This window comes from Tachyglossus aculeatus, chromosome 2 (assembly GCF_015852505.1).
Source record: "Tachyglossus aculeatus isolate mTacAcu1 chromosome 2, mTacAcu1.pri, whole genome shotgun sequence".
In the NCBI taxonomy this organism is placed as follows: Eukaryota; Metazoa; Chordata; class Mammalia; order Monotremata; family Tachyglossidae; genus Tachyglossus; species Tachyglossus aculeatus.
Genome location: NC_052067.1, coordinates 41,202,348 through 41,226,241, shown reverse-complemented (window position 1 = coordinate 41,226,241; position 23,894 = coordinate 41,202,348). Strand labels below are relative to the sequence as shown.

The following is a 23,894-nucleotide window of genomic DNA, read 5'->3' as shown; positions in this document are numbered from 1 at the left end:
CCTGTGGGACAACCTGATCACCTTGTATACCCCCAGCGCTTAGAACAGTGCCTTGCACATAGTAAGCGCTTAATAAATGCCATTATTATTATTATTATTATTATTATAAGGCTGAAAAGCACACTTTCCTACCCATTCATACCCAGCAACCTAAGAAATGGTCACTAAGAAGTAATTAATTATACCCATTTTCTGTAAAGATAAGTTTTGGGTATCTTCCTACCCTACTTACCCCTATTTAGGGTTCAACCCTTTCCTTTTTCCCCCTCTACTGTGCCTGGTACATTTGAAGAACACTTTCTGGTTTCTATTGTGTTTTAGGCTAGGTGTAGCCTGTCTCCAAGTTGACCTTTCTTTCCACAAGTCTTTGCTCTTCCTAGAAATCTCCTTTGGCTTCCTCTCTCAAGGTTAATCCCATCCAGGTTTCTGTTCATTGGGAAGCCTTTCCCAGAGGCTTTAAGCCTCCCAATTGCCTGCCCACCATGGCTCTACCCCCTTTCAAAATGGAAACAAGCTGTGCTCCTTCACAGAAGAGCTGCCACCCAAGAAATAGCGTTGATATTGCACCTCTTGCTCCAACCCTGAGCCAGCGTAGAAAAAAAGTCTCTGTAGAGTTAAAGACGAGTTTATTTAGCTTTTGCAGGAACAGACGATGTAAAGTTCTCATGACAAAATGAGAGTCCTTTTTGGAAAGAATGAGTTTTCTTACAAAGCCTAGATTCGCTACAGAGGCAGTGCCTGTGCTTGACGTGGAGTCTCTAGAGTTGAACACAACTGCATTTCTGCATCTCAGTTCGAAAGCAGTCCAAGACTTAGATCGAGTCTTATGTTCGGGTTTGGTTGATGGGTTTTCCTGGGACCTTTATCAAAGGATAGGGAATGATGGGGTGGGGGGAGGTAGGTTTGGAGGGGGTCATGGAGGGGGAAGTTCCCAGGCTGGAGGGGGTCAACCTCTTCTTGCAATCCCACCTGAGTCAGGGAGAGACCTGGTTTCTCTCCTGTCACCCTCCAAAGCTCCCCGAAATCTGCTCTCTCCACAGCCCCTCCGTCAGGCGTTGATCGGCCAGAAATAATGGTAATAATTTAAGCACTTACTCTAGGCCAAACGTGGTGCTAAACGCCGGGATAGATACAATGCAGTCAAATCGGACACAGTTCCTGGCCCAGCTCACAGTTTAAGGGGGTATCTTAACCCCATTTTGACAGATGAGGAAACTGAGGCCCAAAGCAGTCAAGGTTATTCAGCAGGCAAGGAACAGAGCCGGCATTGGAGTCCAGATGCCCTGACTCCTAATCCTCTGTTCTTTCTACTAGCCCACACTGCTTCTCTTCTGAGTCAATTTTCCCGACAGTAATTCATTTTAATGTCTGTTTCCCCTACCTAGAACAGATTCCTGATCCTCTGGGGTTTGATTAATTGGATTTCTTGCTCAGTAGATTGGGTAAAAATAGTGACGAACGAAAAAACCGCAGGGCGACATACTCCCCAAAGATTAATTTGAGAAGCAGCGTGGTTCAGTGGAAAGAGCCTGGGCTTGGGCGTCAGAGGTCGTGGGTGCTAATCCCGGCTCTACCACTTGTCAGCTGTGTGACTTTGGGCAAGTCACTTCACTTCTCTGTACCTCAGTTACCTCATCTGTAAAATGGGGATTAAGACTGTGAACCCCATGTGGGACAATCTGATTACCTTGTATCTACCCCATTGCTTAGAACAGTGCTTGGCACATAATAAGCACTTAGCCTCCCCAACGCCCCGACTCCCTCCCTCTGCTCTACCCCCCTCCCCACCCCACAGCACTTGTGTATATATGTACATATATTATTTCAGCACTTAGAACAGTGCTTGGCACATAGTAAGCGCTTAACAAATTCCATCATTATTATTGTTAATATCATGTTCAAGGCATCTGGTGTGAGCAACGTCCTTCGTACAGAAGGTTTAATGGCATTTGACAGTGAGTGATTTATCCTCTTCAGGGAAATGAATCAATGGTATTTATTGAGCGCTTACTATGTGCTGAGCACTGAACTCAGCACCTGGGAAAGTACAACAGAATTAGCAGACAAGTTCCCTGCCCACAACAAGCTTACAGTCTAGAGGAAATCTGGCCGGTCCTCATTAAACAAATCTTTCAGAGTCCACATTGGTCTTCTGGTATTTGTCACGCAATTTACCGAGAAGCCTCAGTAGACCACCCTTCTGGGAAGGGACATAGTGGGTCAGTGACCCCCCTCTTTGCCCCGAAACCAGCAGCTCCGAGAATTGACCATGGTTGGGGAAAAGAAAGGGGAAAATCACAGGGAAAGCTACCTCCTCTGTCGCCCGGTGAATGTGCTGAGATTTCCAAAGATATCCTGCAGGAAAGAGAAGTCAACTGGACAGTTAGGCCCTCATTCTAACGAAAGACCCCAACTAAGCTTTCCTCATGCTCAAGAACATCTCTGGCGTATAAACCAGTTGGCAGAGTGGCTGTCAATTTGCCCCTCGGGGTGATGGCATGTTTGGGCCGTGAGTTATGTTTTCATAGCTGAGATGGCCGGGGGTTAGGAGGGATGTTTTCAACCCCGCATAGTGCTGCGGCGAGGTGAGAAGCGGGTTTTGGGTGAAGGAGCCAATCGGAAGGAGACGGATTCCTTTATGTGTTGTTTTCCTGTTGGGTTTCGTGGAAGCCAAGGGACTACAAGGCATTGTTGATTTCGTGATCCATAGTAGACTGGGTGTGGGATGAACTGGGCGTTTCCGGGTAGTATGCTTGGAGGATGCCACAGTACTTACAGAGAGCCAAGGGGACCTTGCAGGTTTTGAAGAGCTGCTTTATGTATTTCCTAAACTTTTCACCCAGGAAGAAATAGATGACCGGGTTGAGGCAGCAGTGAACGAACGCCAGCGTCTCTGTGGCCTGCAGGGCATAGTCGAGGTGTTTCTCAAACGTGCAGTCTTTAAGGAGCTCCAGTTCCACTAGGGCCTCGAGAAAAAGCACTACATTGTAAGGGATCCAGAAAACGAGGAAGACGATCATGACCACAAAGATCATCTTCACCGCCTTGTTCTTTTTTTCATTTTTACAGTGCTGGAGGGTCTTGATGATCAGGGAATAGCAAAAAAGCATAACCCCCAGGGGAATCAAGAGGCCCAAGACATTGATCTCCAGGGAGCTGAGAACCTTCCAGGTGGTGGAGTTGTTGGGAAACCTGGACTTGCAGGAGATGTGGCCTTCCTCCCAGAAGGACTCGCTGAAGAGAAGCGTGGGGAAGGAGGCTAAGATAGCCACCAACCAGATGACCGAGCTAGCGATGACCCCATAGGAGAAGGTCCTGGCCTTCAGGGAAAACACAGCGTGGACGATGGCCAGGTACCGGTCAACGCTCATCAGCATGATAAACAGGATCCCGCTGTAAAACCCAACCAGATAAATCCAGGAGATGATCTTGCACAAACCCAGCCCGAAGATCCATTGGTCGGCGGCGTAGTAAGCCCAGAATGGAAGGGAGAAGACGAAGAGCAGGTCGGAGATGGCGAGGTTCAGGAGGTACACGTCAGTCATGGAGCGCAGCCGTTTGTACTTGAACAGGACCAGGACGACAGTGGTGTTGCCCAGCAGGCCCAGCAGGAACACCAGGGAGTAGATGGGGGGCAGGAACAGCCCCCCAAAAGATTTGACCCCCCCTTTGCTGCAGGGCCTGGGGGCATTGTCGTAGGAATAGTCACTGCTGCTGCTGTAGGGGTCCTCTTCCATCGTGGTGAGGATAGGGTCAGCAGTGCTCATCTCGAGGGTGCTCCCAGGCTGGCCTCGGTGGTCCCACCTGCAGTGGGGGGAAGGGAGACCGGGGGTAGAAGGGGGAAAACATTTGGGTGTAAAAATCCAACTAGATAATCGGGTTATTTGTCAGGTACTGAACTAAGTGCTGGGGTAATAATAATAATTATGGTACTGGTTAAGCATTTACTATGTGCCAAGCACTGTTCTAAGCACTGGGGTAGATACAAGTTAATCAGGTCGGACACGATCCCCGTCCCACGTGGGGCTCACGGTCTTAATCCCCATTTTTGCGGACGAGGGAACTGAGGCCCAGAGAAGTTACGTGACTTGCCCAAGATCACACAGCAGACATGTGGTGGATCTGAGATTAGAACCCATGACCACTACACCGTGCTGCTTCAAGATAAGCGGTCTGCTTACAGACGACTGTAAGTCCCCCTCTCGACTGTAAGCTTGTTGTGGGCAGGGACCGCATCTGCCAACTCTGCTGTATTGTACGCTCTCAAGCTCTTAGTTCATTCATTTATTCATTCGCATTTATTGAGCGCTAACTGTGTGCAGAATACTGTACTAAGCGCTTGGAAAGTACAATTTGGCAACATATAGAGACAGTACCTACCCAACAACCGGCTCACAGTCTAGAAGGGGATCTCCAGGGAAGGGGCATAGCTGCAATTTATTTATTCATATTAATATCTCTCCCTCCCTCCAGACTGGAACTTTGTTGTGGGCAGGGAATGTGTCTGCTTATAATAAAAATTATTATTATTATTATGGTATTTGTTCAGCGCTTGCAAGTGCTTACAGGTCAGTGATCTGCAAACAGTAAATGCTCGATAAATGCCACCGATTGATTGATTGATTGGAAACAGTCTGGAGGGAAATAAGAGGAATTAAATCCCAGTTTTTCAGATGTGGAGACTGAAGCTCAGAGAAGTTAAGGTCACATAGCACGGAAGTGGCGAAGCTAGGATAAGAACCCAGGTCTCCTGATTCCCAGGCCCGCACTCTCTCCGCTGGGCCACACTGCTCTCCAAGCACTTACTTTTTTATGGTATTCGTTAAGTGCTTACTATGTATCAACACTGTTCTAAGTGCTGGGGTCAGTACAGGTTATTCATCACCAAAGAGTCATCAGACTGTCATATCCTCACACTTCTCAATGCCTCCATGCTAAATTGGTTTCCCAAGGGACAGGCTTCTTATGTTTGAAGAGGGAGCAAAACCGTGAGTCACACGTCAGTTTTTGGAGGACACTACCTCTAGACTGTAAACTCGTTGTGGGCAGGGAATGTGTCTGTTCTATTGTTGTATCATACTCTCCCAAGTGCTTAGTACAGTACTCTGCACACAGTAAGTGCTCAGTAAATACGGCTGTCTCCCCCTTCTAGACTGTGAGCCCATTGTTGGGTAGGGACCGTCTCTATATGTTGCCAACTTGTACTTCCCAAGCGCTTAGTACAGTGCTTTGCACACAGTAAGTGCTCAACAAATGCGATTGAATGAATGAATGAATGAATGACCAACTGACTAGCTGCTAAACAGAGAGCCATCACCATAAATCATCATCAAATGCAACTGACAAGGGGGATCTATTGGACAACTGTTCTCCCTTCCTCTTATATTGTCGTTAATGGTATTTGTTAAGTACTTACACTGTGCTGGACACTGTGCTAAGTGCTGGGGTAGACACAAATTAATCAGGTTGAACACAATCCCTGACCCACATGGGGCTCACAACCTTAAATCTCATTTTACAGATGAGGGAACTGAGGCCCAGAGAATAAAGTGCCAGGCTCAAGGTCACAGAGCAGACAGGCGGCAGAGCTGGGATTAAAACCTGGGTCCTTCTAACTTCCAGGCCCGTGCACTATCCACTAATAATAATAATAATAATGGCATTGATTAAGCACTTACTGTGTGCAAAGCACTGTTCTAAGTGCTGGGGAGGTTACAAGGTGATCAGGTTGTCCCACATGGGGCTCACAGCCTTCATCCCCATTTTCCAGAGAAGTGAAGTGACTTGCCCAAAGTCACACAGCTGGCAATTGGCAGAGCTGTGATTTGAACCCATGACCTCTGACTCTTTCCACTGAGCCACGCTGCTTCTTTATAGAGAAACTTCTCTTCTCTTATAGACCGTGAACTCCATGGGACAAGAACCGTGTCCAACCTGATTATTTTACATCTACCCCAGCGATTAGCCCATTGTCAGCTCTTAATAAACAGTGCATCATCATCATAAGGTCTTTTTAAAAGTCATTTTAAACACTGATGCCTTTTGACATGGAGATCTGACACATATGAGAGAAACACCCCGAGAATGGTGGAAGAAAGTAATTGGCTAAAGGTTTGGTGACTCGTTCTAGGTCTCACAGCTGAGCTGGGATTAAAACGCAGGTCTCCTGGCTTCCAGTCCTGTGCTTTTTCCACTAGGCCATGTTGTTTCTGACATTTGGGGGATCTGACAGAGTCCAGTCAGCCCCTGGGAACCCAGACTTTTTTGGTCTTACCCTCAGTGAGCAGTGTCAGGGGCCACGCTGCTCTAACAAATGGAAAAAAGTGGGGAAAAAGAGGGGGTGGGCAGGGAATCAGACCAGATGATCTCTTCCAACTATTGAAAATAATAATAGTAACTGTGGTATTTGTTAAGCACTTACTAAGCACTGGGGTAATTACGTGGGAATTGGGCTGGACGCAGTCCCTGTCCCACATAGGTCTCCCAGTCTTAATCCCCAGTTTCCAGATGAGGTAACTGATGCTTGGAGTTGTGAAGTGACTTGCCCAAGGTCACACAGCAGACAAGTGGCGGAGTCGGGATTAGAACCCAGGCCGGAATCCTGGGCCCATGCTCTATCCACTAAGCCACTATGCTTCACAAGTACTCTCTAAAGAGCTTAGTACAGTGCTCTCCCTGCAGTAAGCGCTCAATAAATACGATTGACTGACCGACTTAGGATTCACCTTGTTAACTCTGTCTTCCGGAATCTGTGAGAGCAGACATTCCAGAGGGTAGGAATCTATGCATCTGTGGCTCATCCCTAGGCCTGCCCCTTCTAGCTTAGTTTTCATTCATTCATTCATTCAATCATACTTATTGAGCACTTACTATGTGCAGAGCACTGTACTAAGCGCTTGGGAAGTACAAGTCGACAACATATAGAGACGGTCCCTACCCAACAAAGGGCTCACAGTCTAGAAGGGGGAGACAGACAACAAAACAAAACATGTAGACAGGTGTCAAAACCATTAGAATAAATAGAATAAATCAGATGGCGGGGCAGGATCCCCAGTGACAAAATCCGAAAACCAAGGCATTTTATCCCAGCACTGAAATTATGCTCACTGCAACACCATTATGCAGGGTGGGAAACATGATGAGACTCTGCTAGGTGGCAAGCTCCTCAAGGGCAGGGATATGGATCTATTGTACCCTCATGAGTGCTTAGCACCGAATAAATGTTCAAAAAATACCATTGATTGATTGAGAGGAGACACTAGCAAGTAGCTGCTGGATAGTGAACTGTAAATGGGAAACTAAAAGCAAACCTCAGTGTCACATTCCAGTTGAAAGCTGGGAATCAACTGCTGCCAATAGTTTTCTGGGGCTCTGGCACATCCAACTAACTCCTTCTGGTCCAGATGGAAATGGAACTGGCCAGAGGGCTGGGCTATCCGTGTGCTTGGCTGGAGTCAGGCCAGTGCTGTGGCATAATGGGGGTTAGAAGGGCATGGGTTCTAATCCCAGCTCAACCGCTTGTCTGCTGTCAAGTCACTTGACCTCTCTGGGCCTTGGTTACCTCATCTGTAAAACGGGGATTGAAACTGTGAGCCTCGTGTAGAACAGAGACTGTGTGCAATCTGATTTGCTTGTATCCACCCCAGCGCTTAGTACAGTGCCTTTCACATAGCAAGAGCTTAACAAATACCATGATTATTATTATTATTACCGCTTCCTTGTTAGACCGGCTCACACAGCTCCACAGAGCCTTCCTTGGAGAAACTGACCCTAACTTTGCAAATTGAATACAATTCCTACATTGGTATTTGGTCAAGACCCCCTCTGCCTTGCCCATTTCCCCCAGTTTCATTGATTTCAGTGAAAGCCAGATAATCCTATTGCCCCAGGGAAGCCCAGCAAAAGAGCATTCAGCAAAAACCAAACCTGTAGCTCATGAAGACCTAAACTTAAGTTATTTTGCCTTGACCACTGAATCAGGGTGACAACCTTGGTTCTCTGCATTTTGCAGGATATTTTCCTGGCCTGTCAGGCCCACAGATATAACTATGGTATTTGTTAAGCACCTACTATGTGCCAAGCAATGTTCTAAACTCTGGGGTAGATACAAGATAATCCATATCGGGCTCACAGTCTTAATCTCCATTTTACAGATGAAGTAACTGAGGCATAAAAAAGCTAAGTGACTTGCCCAGGGTCACACAGCAGACAAGTGGCAGAGCTGTGATTAGAACCCAGGTCCTTCTAACTCCCATGCCCATGCTGTTTTCATTAGACCACGCTGCTTCTCTGCATTTTGTGGGATTTTTTTCCTGATCTACCAGGCCCCTCTAATAAGCACACTAGCTCCTCCAGCAATTCCTGGGAGTTTTAATTTACCGGAAGATATCTGGGGCGTTTATCTAGTTATCATTATCACCAGGATCATGAGCATCGGTCAAACACCTATTATGCACCTGGTATAATAGACAAAATAAGCCCAGTCCCTACCCTCATTTAGCTGACAATCTCCTCTCACCAGAATCTCCCATAAATAGCTACGGACAAATGGGTGGTCACATATGAGAATACCCTTTGGTTTATAGTGGAAAGTAAGTTTTCCATGATTTTTGTTAAGTGACAGCCCGTGTCTGACAGCCTGTAACTATGAATTGTTATAGCACCTATTAACAGGAATCAGGGGACACTGTCAAAATCTGTTGCGTTCAACTGTCACGGAAACAACCCAGGGCCCCTGAGAAAGTACCTTTGAATTCCTAAGAGTACATTTGCAAGTTAGCAGCAGAGTACCTCCATCCAGTTCACTTAAATCTGTCAGAAAATCAAGCTCTTCAAAGGAAATTATTCATTTTATGCTTTTAAAATTAGGCAAAAGCGAGGTTAACCATTCCTAGCAGAGGTACGACAGCCAGAGACCTGTGACGGGGGGAAATTCGTAAGTATATCTTCATCTTTGGGGTTTATGTCTTCATAGGTAAGCGGGCCCGGTGAGGTTTAGAGGTTTTACGATTTTCAGAGGAAGGAGCTATAGAAAAAAAGGCTCACACTGTGAACCTTTAGGTGTCTGTGTATGTACTCTCTGCCATCCGTGCATGTAAAGTCCATGTTTGAGTTCATTGCGTGTTCTGTGAGTACTGTATCTCCTGCATGTGCATGCATATAAGGAATGTGAGGGTGCCCTAGAGTTATCTGTTCTGATGGGAGAAGGCAGAGAACATGGTTGTGTGCAGTTGAATGCATATATTGTGTAAAGGTTCCGTATGTGTGATTAAAAAAATCATCATTTTTCAACTTACCTTTTCTCCTTTAAGGCCGCTCAGGAAGAAAAGTTTATTTCAGGTTTCTAAAGCCGGGTGTTCCGTGTCCTCAAGGGTGCTGTGCCGAAGAACACTGGTAGACTGCTTCCTGTGAGGTCTGTTAGTGTATCATCAGATGAGTGATCTTAAAAAATATCTGCTGAGCCCTGATTTCTAAGTAGCAACTCAATTCATTCCTTTTGGGATAAGGAGCAACGGGTAAGGCTTGGGGGCGTTTTTTTAACTCTGGCTGATTTGAATTTTTTGTCATTTAGGGGAAAGAGCATAATGCAGAGAGCTGTCTAACTGGATACAGGCGCTCAGGTGTTTTCCACTGACATTGTTTTTAGATTTTTTTATACCTGGGGAAGGGAGATCCTGAACTTTTTCCCACATCCCTGTCCTCTGCCCTCATTGAGGCTCCCCCCAGAGCCCTGGTTGGAAGTATGATGGAAGGTGGGATTCCTTGGAAAGCTCTCAGAGATTTTTCAGGTGAACCAGGCTTTCGATGTCACTGCTTTTCCTGATTACCTCCCGCTCCTGACCACCCCTGGCCCAGTTGTCAAAGTTGGAGGGTTGGAAAAGTTATGCAGTTAGCCGTGTGATTCCTGGGGGGCAAATCAATCAGTGGTATTTATTGAGCGTGCTTACTACATGCAGAGCACTGTGCTAAGCACTTGGGAAAGTACAGTATGACAGAGTTGAGAGACACGTTCCCTCCCCACAGCGGGAGTCTTTAGAATAAAGGGCTGTAAGCACCTTTGCACACAAACACACACACAGAAACACACAAACACACACACATATTCATGCATTGCCAGTACATCCCTTCCGTGACTCCCCATTTTATAGATGAGGCCCAGAAAGTGAAGTGTCTCGCCCAAGACACCAGACAAGTGGCAGAGCCGGGATTAGAACCCATATCCTACTAACTCCCAGGTCTGTGCTGGAGGATGGAGTTGCTGCGTCCTTTACTTTGAGATCAATCAAGCAATGATATTTATTGAGCACTTACCATGTGCAGAGCACTGTACTAAGCACTTGGGAGAGTACAATGCAACGGAGTTGGAAGTCACATAAGATAGTTCTGATGGAAACAGGGGTTATGCAAGAGGGAGGGGAACTCAATTTCTCCAAGCTTAGTTAGGCTTGGCATTTTGGATGTTATTTTCTTCTTCCTCTGTGCGAACCTTTCTTTAAATGGTAGCTAAATGCTTACTGGATGCCAGGCACTGTACTAAGCGCTGGGGTGGGTACAAGATAATCTGGTTGGACATAGTCCCTGTCCCACATAGGGATCACAGTCCCTGTTTACAGATGAGGTAACCGAGGCACAGAGAAGCGAAGTGATTTGCCTAAAGTCACGGGACAAACAAGGGGCAGAGCGGGCATAAGAAACCAGGCTCTCTGATTCCCAGGCCTGTGCTTTGTCTGTTAGGCCAAACTGCTTCCCCTGTGCCTCCCGAACCAGAAATTCAGGTCCAAGCCTAAACCCTCCATGGTTGCTTACCCACTCTTTAAGGCTCTTCAGTCAATCAGTGATACTTACTGAACACTTACTGCCTGCAGTGCACTGTACTCAACCTCTGGAAGAATACATTCGAGTAAAGAGACACGATTCTGAACCCATCTGCCAACTCTGTTGCATTGTACTCTCAAGCGCTTGGTACAGTGTCTGCAAGTAAGCGCTCAATAGATCCCATTGATTGATTGATTGTACCCTTGGCAAGCGGTTTCAGCGCTTTGCAGATCGCTAGGGTTAAAAATTTATCCTTAGCTTAGCCAAATCCTCTCTTATGGGAACTTCAATCCATTTCCATTAAGAAGCAGCGTGGGCTAGTGGATAAAGCAAGAACCTGGTTCTAATAGAGAAGCAGCGTGGCTCAGTGGAAAGAGCACGGGCTGTCATGGGTTCAAATCCCGGCTCCACCAATTGTCAGCTGTGTGACTTTGGGCAAGTCACAACTTCTCTGGGCCTCAGTTCCCTCATCTGTAAAATGGGGATTAATACTGTGAGCCCCCCGTGGGACAATCTGATCACCTTGTAACCTCCCCAATGCTTAGAACAGTGGTTTGCACATAGTAAGCACTTAATAAATGCCATTATTATTATTACTATTATAATCCCGACTGCACCATTAGTCTGCTGTGTGACCGTGGGCAAATCACTTCACTTCTCTAGGCCTCAGTTGCCTCATCTGTAAAATGACTGTGAGCTCTATGTGGGACTGGGACTGTGTCCAACCAGATTACCTTGTATCCACCCCAGTGCTTAGAACAGTGCCTGGCACACAGTAAGTGCTTAGCAAATTCCACGTCTGACATCCACCCCATTTTAATGAACTTATTTAGTCTGCCAGGCTAAATACTCAGTACTTAGAGTAGTGCTTGACACACTGTAAGTGCTTAATAAATACAATAAAAATAATGATAATAGTAATAATAATAATGATTCTATCAGTTTCCTTGCTTCAGCTGGAAGGCTTTGTCAATCAGTCAGTGGTATTTATTGAGAAACGGTGTGGCATAATGGAAAGGCTCCGGGCCTAGGAGTTAGAAGGGCCTGGATAATAAACCCGGCTCTACCGTTTGTCTGCTATGTGACCTTGGGCAAGTCACTTCATTTCTCTGTGCCTTAGGGACCTCATCTGTAAAATGGGGATTATAATAATGATAGCATTTGTTAAGAGCTTACTATGTGCAAAGCACTGTTCTAAATGCTGGGGGGATACAAGGTGATCGGGTTGTCCCATGTGGGGCTCACAGTCTTAATCCCCATTTTACAGATGAGGTAACTGAGGCTCAGAGAAGTCAAGTGATTTGCCCAAGGTCACAAAGCAGACAGGTGGCGGATCCGGGGTTCGAACCCATGACCTCTGACTCCAAAGCCCGCGCTTTTTCCACTAAACTGCACGCCCCATGTAGGACATGGAGATTAGCTTGTATCTACCCCAGCACTTAGTAGAGTGCCTCACACATAGTAAACGCTTAAAAGTACCATAAAAAAAATGAACGCTCAATGACTTGGGAGAGTACAATATAAGAGAGTGCGTAGACATTTTCCCTGCCCACAAGGAGCTTTCTGTCTAGAGGAAGAGACAGACGTTACTATAAATCAATCAATCAGTGGAATTTATTAACTACTTATTATGTGCAGAGCCCTGTTCTTAGCACTTGGGATAGTATAATGCAACAAAATTAGCAGACACATTCCCTGACCATAATGAGCTTACAGCCTGAGGAATAAATTCCAGATATGACCAGGCTGATCCTTGACCTCAACAAAACAGCAGGAGAATTTGCCTGAAGGCTGACATCTGTGATTTTCTCTCTCCTAAGGGAAGATCTCCTGCAAAAATAGCCGTGCTCTTGGAGATTAACATTTTTTAGAGCTGACCCATACAATGACGATTGAACAACTCTTCCATCTCTATTCTGTCCCATTATTGTTAGAAGCCCCGTCTCCCCCCTCCACCCAAAGGCCCTCACCACCCTCTTTTTGGTGCAGAGGGATCAATCAAACAGTGGTATTTATTGAGCACTTACTATGGGCACTGTACTAAGCGCTTGGGAGAGTACAATACAATTGAGTTAGCAGACACATTAAGTAGGGGAGGGCCAGCTGGGCAATGCCAGTGGTGAAGGCTTGGACTGGAGAACCATCCAGGACGTTCCAGGGGTAGCGAAGACTCAGTGGGAATCCTGAAGCGGGACCTTAGGAAAGTCCCTTCACTTCTCTGTGCCTCAGTTTCCTCAAGATTCAACCCTGTTCTCCCTCCCACTTGGACCGCAAACCCCATGTGAGACAGAGACTGTGTCTAAAGTGATCTTCTATCTATCCCAGCGCTTAGTACAGTACTTGGCATATACAGAGTGCTCAAGATATACGAGACCGTAAACTATTTGTGGGCAGGGAACATGTCTACCAATTCTGTTTAATTGTACTCTCCCAAGTGCTTAATACAGAGCTAGTGCTCTGCATACAGTAAGCTGTCAGTAAATATGATTGAATTATTATTATTATTATTTCAAGCATTCCAACAGATCCGATATTTCTTATCATTTTTCTCCTCCATCGTCCTACTCCCCCCCTCCCTCTCCTGACCCGGAAAATCGTTGATTTCCTCATGAATAGATGTAAATTGTGTGGCAGGCTGGTATTTCTGTGGAAATGCTAAACGTTTACCGCAAAGTAGCGTGGCCTAGTAGATAGACTACAGGCCTGGGATTCAGATGACCTGTCTGCTGTGTGACCTTGGGCAAGTCACTTCACTTCTCTGTGCCTCATTTACCTCATCTGTAAAATGGAGATTAAGACCGTGAGACTCATTTGGGACATTGATTGTGTCCAACCTGATTATCTCACTGTTGGGTAGGGACTGTCTCTATATGTTGCCAACTTGTACTTCCCAAGCGCTTAGTACGGTGCTCTGCACACAGTAAGCACTCAATAAATATGATTGATTGATTGATTGATCTGGCATCTACTCCAGTGCTTGGCACATAATAAGCACTTAACAAGTGCCATAAAACATGTCCTTGCCATTCAGATTTGGGGAATTAGTATGACCACTAATTATCTTTCCATAGCCTTTCAGAATCAAAAATCAACTGAAACTTAAGTCAAATAGCGCAACAGAGAAAGGGTTTCAGGTTGAGTACAAGGCTTTCTCAAACATTGTCCTGCACAAATTACTCATCACATAGAATCAAGCCCACTAGAAAAGGAGTAGACACTGTACCTGCTCCACAACAAAAGGAGCCTTTCCTCATCATTCAATCAATCCATGGTATTAAGTGAGCATTTACTATGTGCAGAGCACTATACTTAGTGCTGGCGAGAGTCCATTCCAACAGAATTAGCAGACACGGTTCCCTGCCCACAACGAGCTTCCTGTCTCCCCATTCCCCTACCAGATAATCCAATCCCTGCACCACTCCTGCCCTCAGTTCCTCCTTGGATTCATTCATTCGTTCAATTCTATTTATTGAGCACCTCCTGTGTGCAAAGCACTGTACTAAGCGCTTGGGAGAGTACAATGCACCAATAAACAGAGTCCCTGCCCACACCGAGCTTACAGCCTAGAAGGGGAGACAGACATTACTCGGATGGGCCCAGCTCTCGGGTTGACTGTTGCCATAACACTTCCTTCTGTCAGTCAATCATATTTATTGAGTGCTTACTACATGCAGAGCGCGTGGGAGAGTATAGTATAACACTATTAAAAGACACATTCTCTGCCCACAATCAATCAATCGTATTTATTGAGCGCTTACTGTGTGCAGAGCACTGTATTAAGCGCTTGGGAAGTACAAGTTGGCAATGAACTTGTGAAACGGAGGGACGAGCCAAAGACTTAGAACAGGGCTGTGCACCTTGAAGGAAGGAAGGCACTTAGCCTGGTTTAATTTCGGACCTGCCAAACCCAAAGAAAGCTCTCGCTCTGCACGGGCTCCTTGAGAGGAGGTGCGGTAACCATCTGCTGCGATCACAGCACTTTGCAAACCATGTGGGGAGTATTGGCTTTCAGCCCTTTCAAAACAACAACAGGGAGGGCTTAGATGGTCCCTAGGCTGCTGGCTACAGGTGGCCACTTCTAATAGTAATAATAATAGCAGTGGTATTTGTTAAGCGCTTACTTTCTACTAATCGTTGGGGTAGATACGAGATGATCAGGTCGGGCACGGTCCCTTTCCCTCCCAGAGCCTCACGGTCTAAGTAAGGAGAACAGTCAGTCAGTAGATCGTATTTATTGAGCGCTTACCGTGTGCAGACCACTGTATTAAGTGCTTGGGACAGTGTGATATATTCATTCATTCATTCAATCAATCATATTTATTGAGCGCTTACTGTGCTGTACTAAGCACTTGGGAAGTACAAGTCAGCAACACGTAGAGATGGTCCCTACCCAACAATGGGCTAACAGTCTAGAAGGGGGAGATGGACAACAAAACAAAACATGGAGACAGGTGTCAAAATTGTCAGAACAAATCGAATTAAAGCTATAGGCACATCATTAACCAAATAAATAGAATAGTAAATATGTACAAGTAAAATAAATAGAGAAATTAATCTGTTCAAATAAATATACAAGGGCTGTGGGGAGGGGAAGAAGGTAGGGTGGGGGGGGTGGGGAGGAGGAGAGGAAAAAGGGGGCTCAGTCTGGGAAGGCCTCTTGGAGGAGGTGAGCTCTCAGTAGGGCTTTGGAGGGAGGAAGAGAGCTAGCTTGGCGGATTTGCGGAGGGAGGGCATTCCAGGCCAGGGGAAGGACGTGGGCCGGGGGTCGACGGCGGGACAGGAGAGAATGAGGTACAGTGAGGAGGTTAGCGGCGGCAGAGGAGTGGAGGGTGCGGGCTGGGCTGGAGAAGGAGAGAAGGGAGGTGAGGTAGGAGGAGGCGAGGTGAACAGCCACATTTCCTGCCCACAACGAGTTTAAAGTCTAGAGGGGGAGATGGCCAGTTTCCCCATTTTACAGATGAGGAAACTGAGGCTCAGAGGAGTTAAGTGACTTATCCAAGGTCACACAGCAGGCGTGTGACAGAGCAGGAATAGAACGCAGGTCCTCTGACTTCCAAGGCATGTGCTCTTTCCACTAGGCCACGCTGTTTCTCCTCACTGCTGACCCCGTTTCTCCTCCCAGCCCTTTTGCCCAGAAGCAGCTGGAAGTCAGGTTTGTGGCAGGATTGGAGGGAAGAGGAGCTGGAGATGGTGAGATGGAGAAGAAAGGACGAGCCCTGTCCATGTGAGGCTTAGTGGACCCAGGGCCTGCCTGGGGAAACAGAGGAATTATTTTTTTTTTTAGTAATAGTTGTCAAGCACTTAGTCTGTGCCAGTCTCTAGAGTGTGAGCTCATTTTGGGTGGAGAATGTGCCTGTTTATTCTTGTATTGCACTTCCCCAAGTGCTTAGTACAGTGCTCTGCCCACGGTAAGCGCTCAATAAATAGGATTGACTGATGGTGCCAAGTACAGCTCTAAGCCCTGGGGAAGATACAAGACAGTCAGGTCAGACACAGCCCCTGTCCTACAAGGAGCTTCACAGTCTAAGTGGGAGGGAAAACAGGCATTTAACCCCCTGATTTTGCAGAAGAGGAAATTCAGGCCAGGATCAGTGAAGTGACTGCCTCAAGGTCACTCATCAGGCAAGTGGCGGAGCTGCGACTAGAACCCAGGTCTTCTCATCTCCCGAGCCTGGGGTCTTATCATTAGGCCACTCTGCTAATAATAATATCATTATTAGGTCATAAGTCCTCACTGGAGAAGCACTGTAATAATAATAATAATCATCATCATCATAATTGTGGTATTTGTTAAGTGTTTATTATGTGCTAAGCACTAGGATAGATACAAGATCAACAGGCCCCACACGGGGCTCACATTCTAAGTAGGAGGGAGCACAGGTATTGAATCCCCATTTTGCAGAGGAGGGAACTGAGGCACAGAAAAGTTGTGAGTTGCCCAAGGTCACACAGCAGACGAGTGGCAGAGCAGGGATTAGAACACAGGTCCTCTGACTTCCCAGGCATATGCTCTTTCCTCTAGACCATACTGCTTTAGATTCAGGGGTCCAAACAGGCTTCCTTTGTAGCATCAATCAATCAATCAATCAATCAATCACTCAATCGTATTTATTGAGCACTTACTGTGTGCAGAGCACTGTACTAAGCTCTGGAGAGAGTACAATACAACAGAATTGGTAAGCACATTCCCTCCCCACAACGATCTAACGTCTATAATAATAATAATGATATTTGTTAAGTGCTTACTATGTACCAAGCACCGTTCTAAACGCTGGGGAAGATACAAGGTAAACAGGTTGTCCCACGTGGGATTCACAGTCTTAATCCCCATTTTACAGATGAGGTAACTGAAGCCCAGAGAAGTTAAGTGGCTTGCCCAAGGTCACACAGTAGACAAGTGGTGGAGCCGGGATTTGAACCCAAAACCTCTGACTCCCAAGCCGGGGCTGTTTCCACTAAGCCATGCTGCTTCTCTATTGTTCTCTAATGTTCTTTAGATGATTTCAGTCAAATTTAGTCAAATTATTTTAGGTGGAGAGAGGAAAGGGGTGGGGTGGGGGTTTCATTTTCCTTAGTTGAACTTCAAAAATAATCCGTAGTTGTGTGTCTGCTAATTCTGTTGTATTGTACTCTCCCGGTTGCTTAGTACCGTGCTACTGCACATAGTAAGTGCTCAATAAATATCTTTGATTGATTGAGCCCAGTCTCTACTTGGGCCCTAGGTGGCCTGGAAAATCGGCCAGTGGGGTGAAAAACTGTTTCAGAAAGGCCCCTTCCTGAAGGAGAATCTCAGCGTTAGGATGAAAATGTATTCTCAGAGATAGGATGAAGAGTGCAACCTTCTCGGGTTCCTGAAGGAGTGAAACACTGAGCCGTGTTTGGATTGCAGGTGGATTTGTCTCTTGGCATGGTGGTTGAGAAGAGTTCACTTTAAAAAGTTCACTTTACAGAAGCAAAGTGGAGAAGCAGCATCGCCTAGGGGATAGACCGCCGGCCTGGACGTCAGATGGTCCCAGGTTCTAATTCTGACTCCGCCAATCAATCAATCATATTTATTGAGCGCTTACTGTGTGCAGAGCACTGTACTAAGCGCTTGGGAAGTACAAGCTGGCAACATATAGAGACAGTCCCTACCCAACAGTGGGCTCACAGTCTAGAAAGTGGGCTCACAGTCTAGAAAGTGGGCTCACAGTCTAGAAACTGGGCTCACATGTTATCTGTGTGATTTTGGGCAAATTATTTCACTTCTCCAGGCCTCAGTTACCTCATCTGTAAAATGGGGATTAAGACTGAGAGCCCCATGTGGGACAGGGACCATGTCCTGCCCGATTTGCTCGTATCTACCCCGCTGCTTAGTACAGCACCTGGCACGTAGTAAGGGCTTAACATATGCCACAATTATTATTATTTGCAGCCTTCCTCTTGGCTCTTTCACCGCCTCTCTCCCTTCCTTCAATCCTGGCTCTCAACTCACATCCCAATCTGTCTGGGAATGTGGGGAATTGGGGGGAGGCCGTTTGACAGCAACTTTTCCCTCCACTGGATGGTCCTTCCTCAGAGAGAGAGGGAGAGGGAAAGAGAGAGAGAACGATACATGCAGGCTAGGGTACGAATTTATTTGAAATCACGCACGTGGGTGTGCATGTATGTGGTTCTCTGTCTCCCAACCCAATAGGGATAGGCTTCCTTAAATTTCAGTTTGGCAGCTTGTTAGGGCTGATTCCTCCAGGAGGCCTTCCCAGACTGAACCCCTTCCTTCCTCTCCCCCTCGTCCCCCTCTCCATCCCCCTCATCTTACCTCCTTCCCTTCCCCACAGCACCTGTATATATGTATATATGTTTGTACATATTCATTACTCTATTTATTTTACTTGTACATATCTATTCTATTTATTTTAGTTTGTTAGTATGTTTGGTTTTGTTCTCTGTCTCCCCCTTTTAGACCGTGAGCCCACTGTTGGATAGGGACTGTCTCTATATGTTGCCAACTTGTACTTCCCAAGCGCTTAGTACAGTGCTCTGCACACAGTAAGTGCTCAATAAATACGATTGATTGATTGATTGATTGACTGGTTTGCTCTTAAAGGTTAACTGATAAAAATCGGTCCTCCTCCTGGTTCTCAACATGTCCTCCAAGCTCAAGGAACACAGATAGTGTTCCCTAGTGGCGCTGTCACTATCTAACTTCCCTCAGGGCTTCATTCCCCTGTCTCTGACTTGGCCGAAGTCATAGGCTGAAGGGACTTCATTCATTCAATCATATTTATTGAGCACTTACTGTGTGCAGAGCACTGTACTAAGCGCTTGAACACAGATAGCATCCCCTAGTGGCGCTGTCACTATCTAACTTCCCTCAGGGCTTCATTCCCCTGTATCTGACTTGGCTGAAGTCATAGGATGAAGGGACTTCATTCATTCAATCATATTTATTGAGCACTTACTGTGTGCAGAGCACTGTACTAAGCGCTTGAACACAGATAGTGTCCCCTAGTGATGCTGTCACTATCTAACTTCCCTCAGGCCTTCATTCCCCTTATCTGATTGGCCGAAGTCATAGGCTGAAGGGACTTCGTTCATTCAATCGTATTTATTGAGCACTTACTGTGTGCAGAGCACTGTACTAAGCGCTTGAACACAGATAGTGTCCCCTAGTGGCGCTGTCACTATCTAACTTCCCTCAGGGCTTCATTCCCCTGTATCTGACTTGGCCGAAGTCATAGGCTGAAGGGACTTCATTCATTCAATCGTATTTATTGAGCACTTACTGTGTGCAGAGCACTGTACTAAGCGCTTGAACACAGATAGTATCCCCTAGTGGCACTGTCACTATCTAACTTCCCTCAGGGCTTCACTCCCCTGTATCTGACTTGGCCGAAGTCATAGGCTGAAGGGACTTCATTCATTCAATCGTATTTATGCAATTGATGATGATTTATTGAGCACTTACTGTGTGCAGAGCACTGTACTAAGCGCTTGAACACAGATAGTATCCCCTAGTGGCACTGTCACTATCTAACTTCCCTCAGGGCTTCATTCCCCTGTATCTGACTTGGTCGAAGTCATAGGCTGAAGGGACTTCAATCAATCAATCAATCGTATTTATTGAGTGCTTCCTGTGTGCTCTGCACTGTACTGAGCGCTTGGGAGGTACAAGTCGGCAACATATAGAGACGGTCCCTACCCAATAACGGGCTCACAGTCTAGAAGGGGGAGACAGACAACAAAAGGAAACCCTCCTTCTGTCCCCCTCCTCTCTCATCTTCAATCGTATTTATTGAGCGCTTACTATGTGCAGAGCACTGTACTGTACTAAGTGCTCTCCCCCTCCTCCCCCTTCCCATTCCCCCCCTTACCTCCTTCCCCTCCCCACAGCACCTGTATATATGTATATATGTTTGTACGTATTTATTACTCCATTTATTTATTTATTTTATTTGTACATATTTATTCTATTCATTTTATTTTGTTAATATGTTTTGTTCTGTCTCCCCCTTCTAGACTGTGAGCCCACTGTTGGGTAGGGACCGTCTCTATATGTTGCCAGCTTGGACTTCCCAAGCGCTTAGTCCAGTGCTCTGCACACAGTAAGCACTCAATAAATATGACTGAGTGAATGAAACAGGTAGACAGGTGTCAAAATCATCAGAACAAATCGAATTAAAGCTATAGGCACACCATTAACAAAATAAATGGAATAGTGAATATGTACAAGTAAAAGAAATGGAGTAATGCATTTGTACAAATATATACGTGCTGTGGGGAGGGGAAGGAGGTAGGGCGGGGGGATGGGGAGGAGGAGAGGAAAAAGGGGGCTCAGTCTGGTAGGAGGTGAGCTCTCAGTAGGGTTTTGAAGGGAGGAAGAGAGCTAGCTTGGCAGATGTGTGGAGGGAGGGCATTCCAGGCCAGGGGAAGGACGTGGGCCCGGGGTTGATGGCAGGACAGGCGAGAACGAGGTACAGTGAGGAGGTTAGCGGTGGCAGAGGAGCGGAGGGTGCGGGCTGGGCTGGAGAAGGAAAGAAGGGAGGTGAGGTAGGAGGGGGCGAGGGGATGGACAGCCTTGAAGCCGAGAGTGAGGAGTTTTTGCTTGATTCGTTGGTTGACCTTTCCTTAGAATGATTGCCCCCTTCATTTGTCACCCAGCGCTCACCTGCATGTAAAAGAGACTGTTGAGTTGAGAAGGACTCCAGGACTGGGGGGAGATTTGGGTCGCTCAGTGTGGGGAGGGAAGCAGCGTCCTGGGGCCAACCCTGCCAGACCTCTTCTTCCCAGTGCAGCTTGGGAAACCGTGGCTTTTCCGAGGAACAGGGCCCCACGCCTCCACATAAGGTAGCCCCTGTTGGCCCTCCTGGACACCAGATGCAAGTGATAATAATAAGAATAATGGCATTTATTTAGCGCTTACTATGTGCAAAGCACTGTTCTAAGCGCTGGGGAAGTTACAAGGTGATCAGGATGTCCCACAGGGGGCTCATGGTCTTAATCCCCATTTTACAGATGAGGTAACTGTGGTCCAGAGAAGTGAACTGACTTGCCCAAAGTCACACAATTGACAAGTGACGGAGGTGGGATTTGAACCCATGACCTCTGACTCCAAAGCCCGTGCTCGTTCCACTGAGCCATGGTGACACAGTGTAAGTTATGACATCGTATGTTTTATTAAAATCCTTCCAAACGTAGAAAGTCTCCTTAGGAAAACCCAAGGCTTCCACCTTGCTTAAGAGCCCTAGCATTCTTTTTTTAATGGTATTTGTTCATTCTTTCATTCATTTAATCATACTTATTGAGCATTTACTGTGTGCAGAGCACTTTACTAAGTGCTTGGAAAGTACAATACAGCAATGAAGAGAGACAATCCCTGCCCAAGATGGATTTACAGTCTAGAGGGGGGAAGACAGACATCAAAACAAGTAAACAGGTATCAATAAAAATAAATAGAATTATATATAGATATATACATAAGTGCTGTGGGCCAGGGAGAACAAGAAGGGGGGAGAAAAAGGGAGTGAGTCAAGGTGATGTGGAAGGGAGGGGGAACTGAGGAAAAGGGGCCTTAGTCTGGGAAGGCCTCTTGGAGGAGGTGAGCCTTCATTAGGGCTTTGAAGGGGGGGAAGAGTGATTGTTTGGTGGATTTGAGGAGGGAGGGCGTTCCAGGCCATCATCATCATTATCAATCATCAATCGTATTTATTGAGCGCTTACTGTGTGCAGAGCACTGTACTAAGCGCTTGGGAAGTACAAATTGGCAACATATAGAGACAGTCCCTACCCAACAGTGGGCTCACAGTCTAGAAGGGGGAGACAAAACCAAACATACTAACAAAATAAAATAAACAGAATAGATATGTGCAAGTAAAATAAATAAATAAATAAATAGAGTGCTAAATATGTACAAACATATATACATATATACAGGTGCTGTGGGGAAGGGAAGGAGGTAAGATGGGGGGGATGGAGGGGGGACGAGGCCAGGGGTCGGTGGCAAGACAGGAAAGATCGAGACACAGTGAGAAAGTTAACACCAGAGGAGTGGAGTGTGCGGGCTAGGATGTAGAAGGAGTGAAGGGAGGTGAGGTAAGAAGGGGCAAGGTGATGGAGGGCTTTGAAGGAGAGGAGTTTTTGTGTGATATCGAGGTGGATAGGCAACCCCTGGAGATTTTTGAGGAGGGGGGTGACTTGCCCTGAACGTTTCTGTAGAAAGATAATCCGGGCAGCGGAGTGAAGTTTGGACTGAAGTGGGGAGAGGCAGGAGGTTGGGAGGTCAGAAAGGAGGCTGATGCAGTAATCCAATCAGGACAGGATGAGAGATTGTACTAACGTGGTAGCGGTTTAAATGGAGAGGAAAGGGCGGATCTTGGCTATGTTGTGAAGGTGAGACCGGCAGGATTCGGCAAGATTGGATTGGACATGTGGGGTGAATGAGAGAGCTTACGGTATGCCAAGCACTGCACTAAGCACTGGGGTAGATACAAGCTAATCAGATTGGACACATTCCCTGCCCCTCGTGGTGCTTCCAGCCTTAATTCCCATTTTGCAGATGAAGTAACTGAGGCACAGAGAAGTGAAGTGACTTCCCAAGGTCACACAGCAAACAAGTGGCGGAGCTGAGATTAGAACCCGGGTCCCCCTGACGCCCACACCCATGCTCTATCCATAAGCTACGCTGCTACTAAGTGGGACCGGGACTGTGTCCAACCTGATTAGACTGTAAGCTCAATATGGGCAGGGAATGCATGTGTTTATTGTTATATTGTAGCTTCCCAAATGCTTAGTACAGTGCTCTGCACACAGAAAGCTCTCAATAATTACAATTGAATGAATGAATGATTAACTACACCAGCGTTTAATATACTGCCGGGCCTGGGGTGAGCCATGTCATAAATATCATAATCATTATTATTATTAGACAGGATGGACTTGTAAAATACCTATTCCATTGTCACAAAGCCAGAGAAATATCCAGTCCTTCAAGCCTCACTTCTGGAGCTGTTCTGAAGGTAAAGTTCACTGATACCTCTAAGGGATTCCAGGGAGATGCAACATCAGAGCACATTGAATTTGCTTTGGGATTTTCATATATTGCGGGGAATAGTTTATTTCATTCATTCGTATTTATTGAGCGCTTACTGTGTGCAGAGCACTGTACTAAGCGCTTGGGAAGTACAAGTTGGCAACATATAGAGACGGTTCCTACCCAACAGTGGGCTCACGGTTTATTTATTCATTCATCTATCTAATTACCTATCTATTTTTCCTGGTATTAAGTAAGCACCGACTATGTGTCAGGCACCGTTCTAAGTGCTGGGGTAGATACAAGTTAATCGGGTTGGACACAGTCTCTGTCCCACATGGGGCTCACAGTCTTAATCCCCATTTTACAGATGAAGTAACTGAGGTCCAAAGTGAAGTGACTTGCCAAAGGGTCACAGAGCAGACAAGCGGAGGAGGTGGATTAGAACCCAGGTCCTTCTGACCCCCAGGTGCACACTCTGTCCACTAGACCACGTTGATAATGATGATGATAATAATAATAATGGCATTTATTAAGCACTTACTATGTGCAAAGCACTGTTCTAAGCGCT

The 23,894-nt window shown here is 46.3% G+C and overlaps 1 protein-coding gene across 1 annotated transcript; it reads right to left on the bottom strand.

Annotated features, from left to right (window-relative positions):
- Positions 1 to 2,678: 2,678 nt before the first annotated feature.
- On the bottom strand, positions 2,679 to 3,767 carry CCR4 (C-C motif chemokine receptor 4). The gene has a single exon (XM_038741658.1). It carries the CDS (start codon positions 3,765 to 3,767, stop codon positions 2,679 to 2,681), a length of 1,089 nt encoding a protein of 362 aa, XP_038597586.1.
- Positions 3,768 to 23,894: the final 20,127 nt, after the last annotated feature.

Excerpts from the sequence above, each read along its gene's own strand:
- CCR4 (XM_038741658.1), bottom strand. The coding sequence starts at position 3,767 with ATGAGCACTGCTGACCCTATCCTCACCACGATGGAAGAGGACCCCTAC.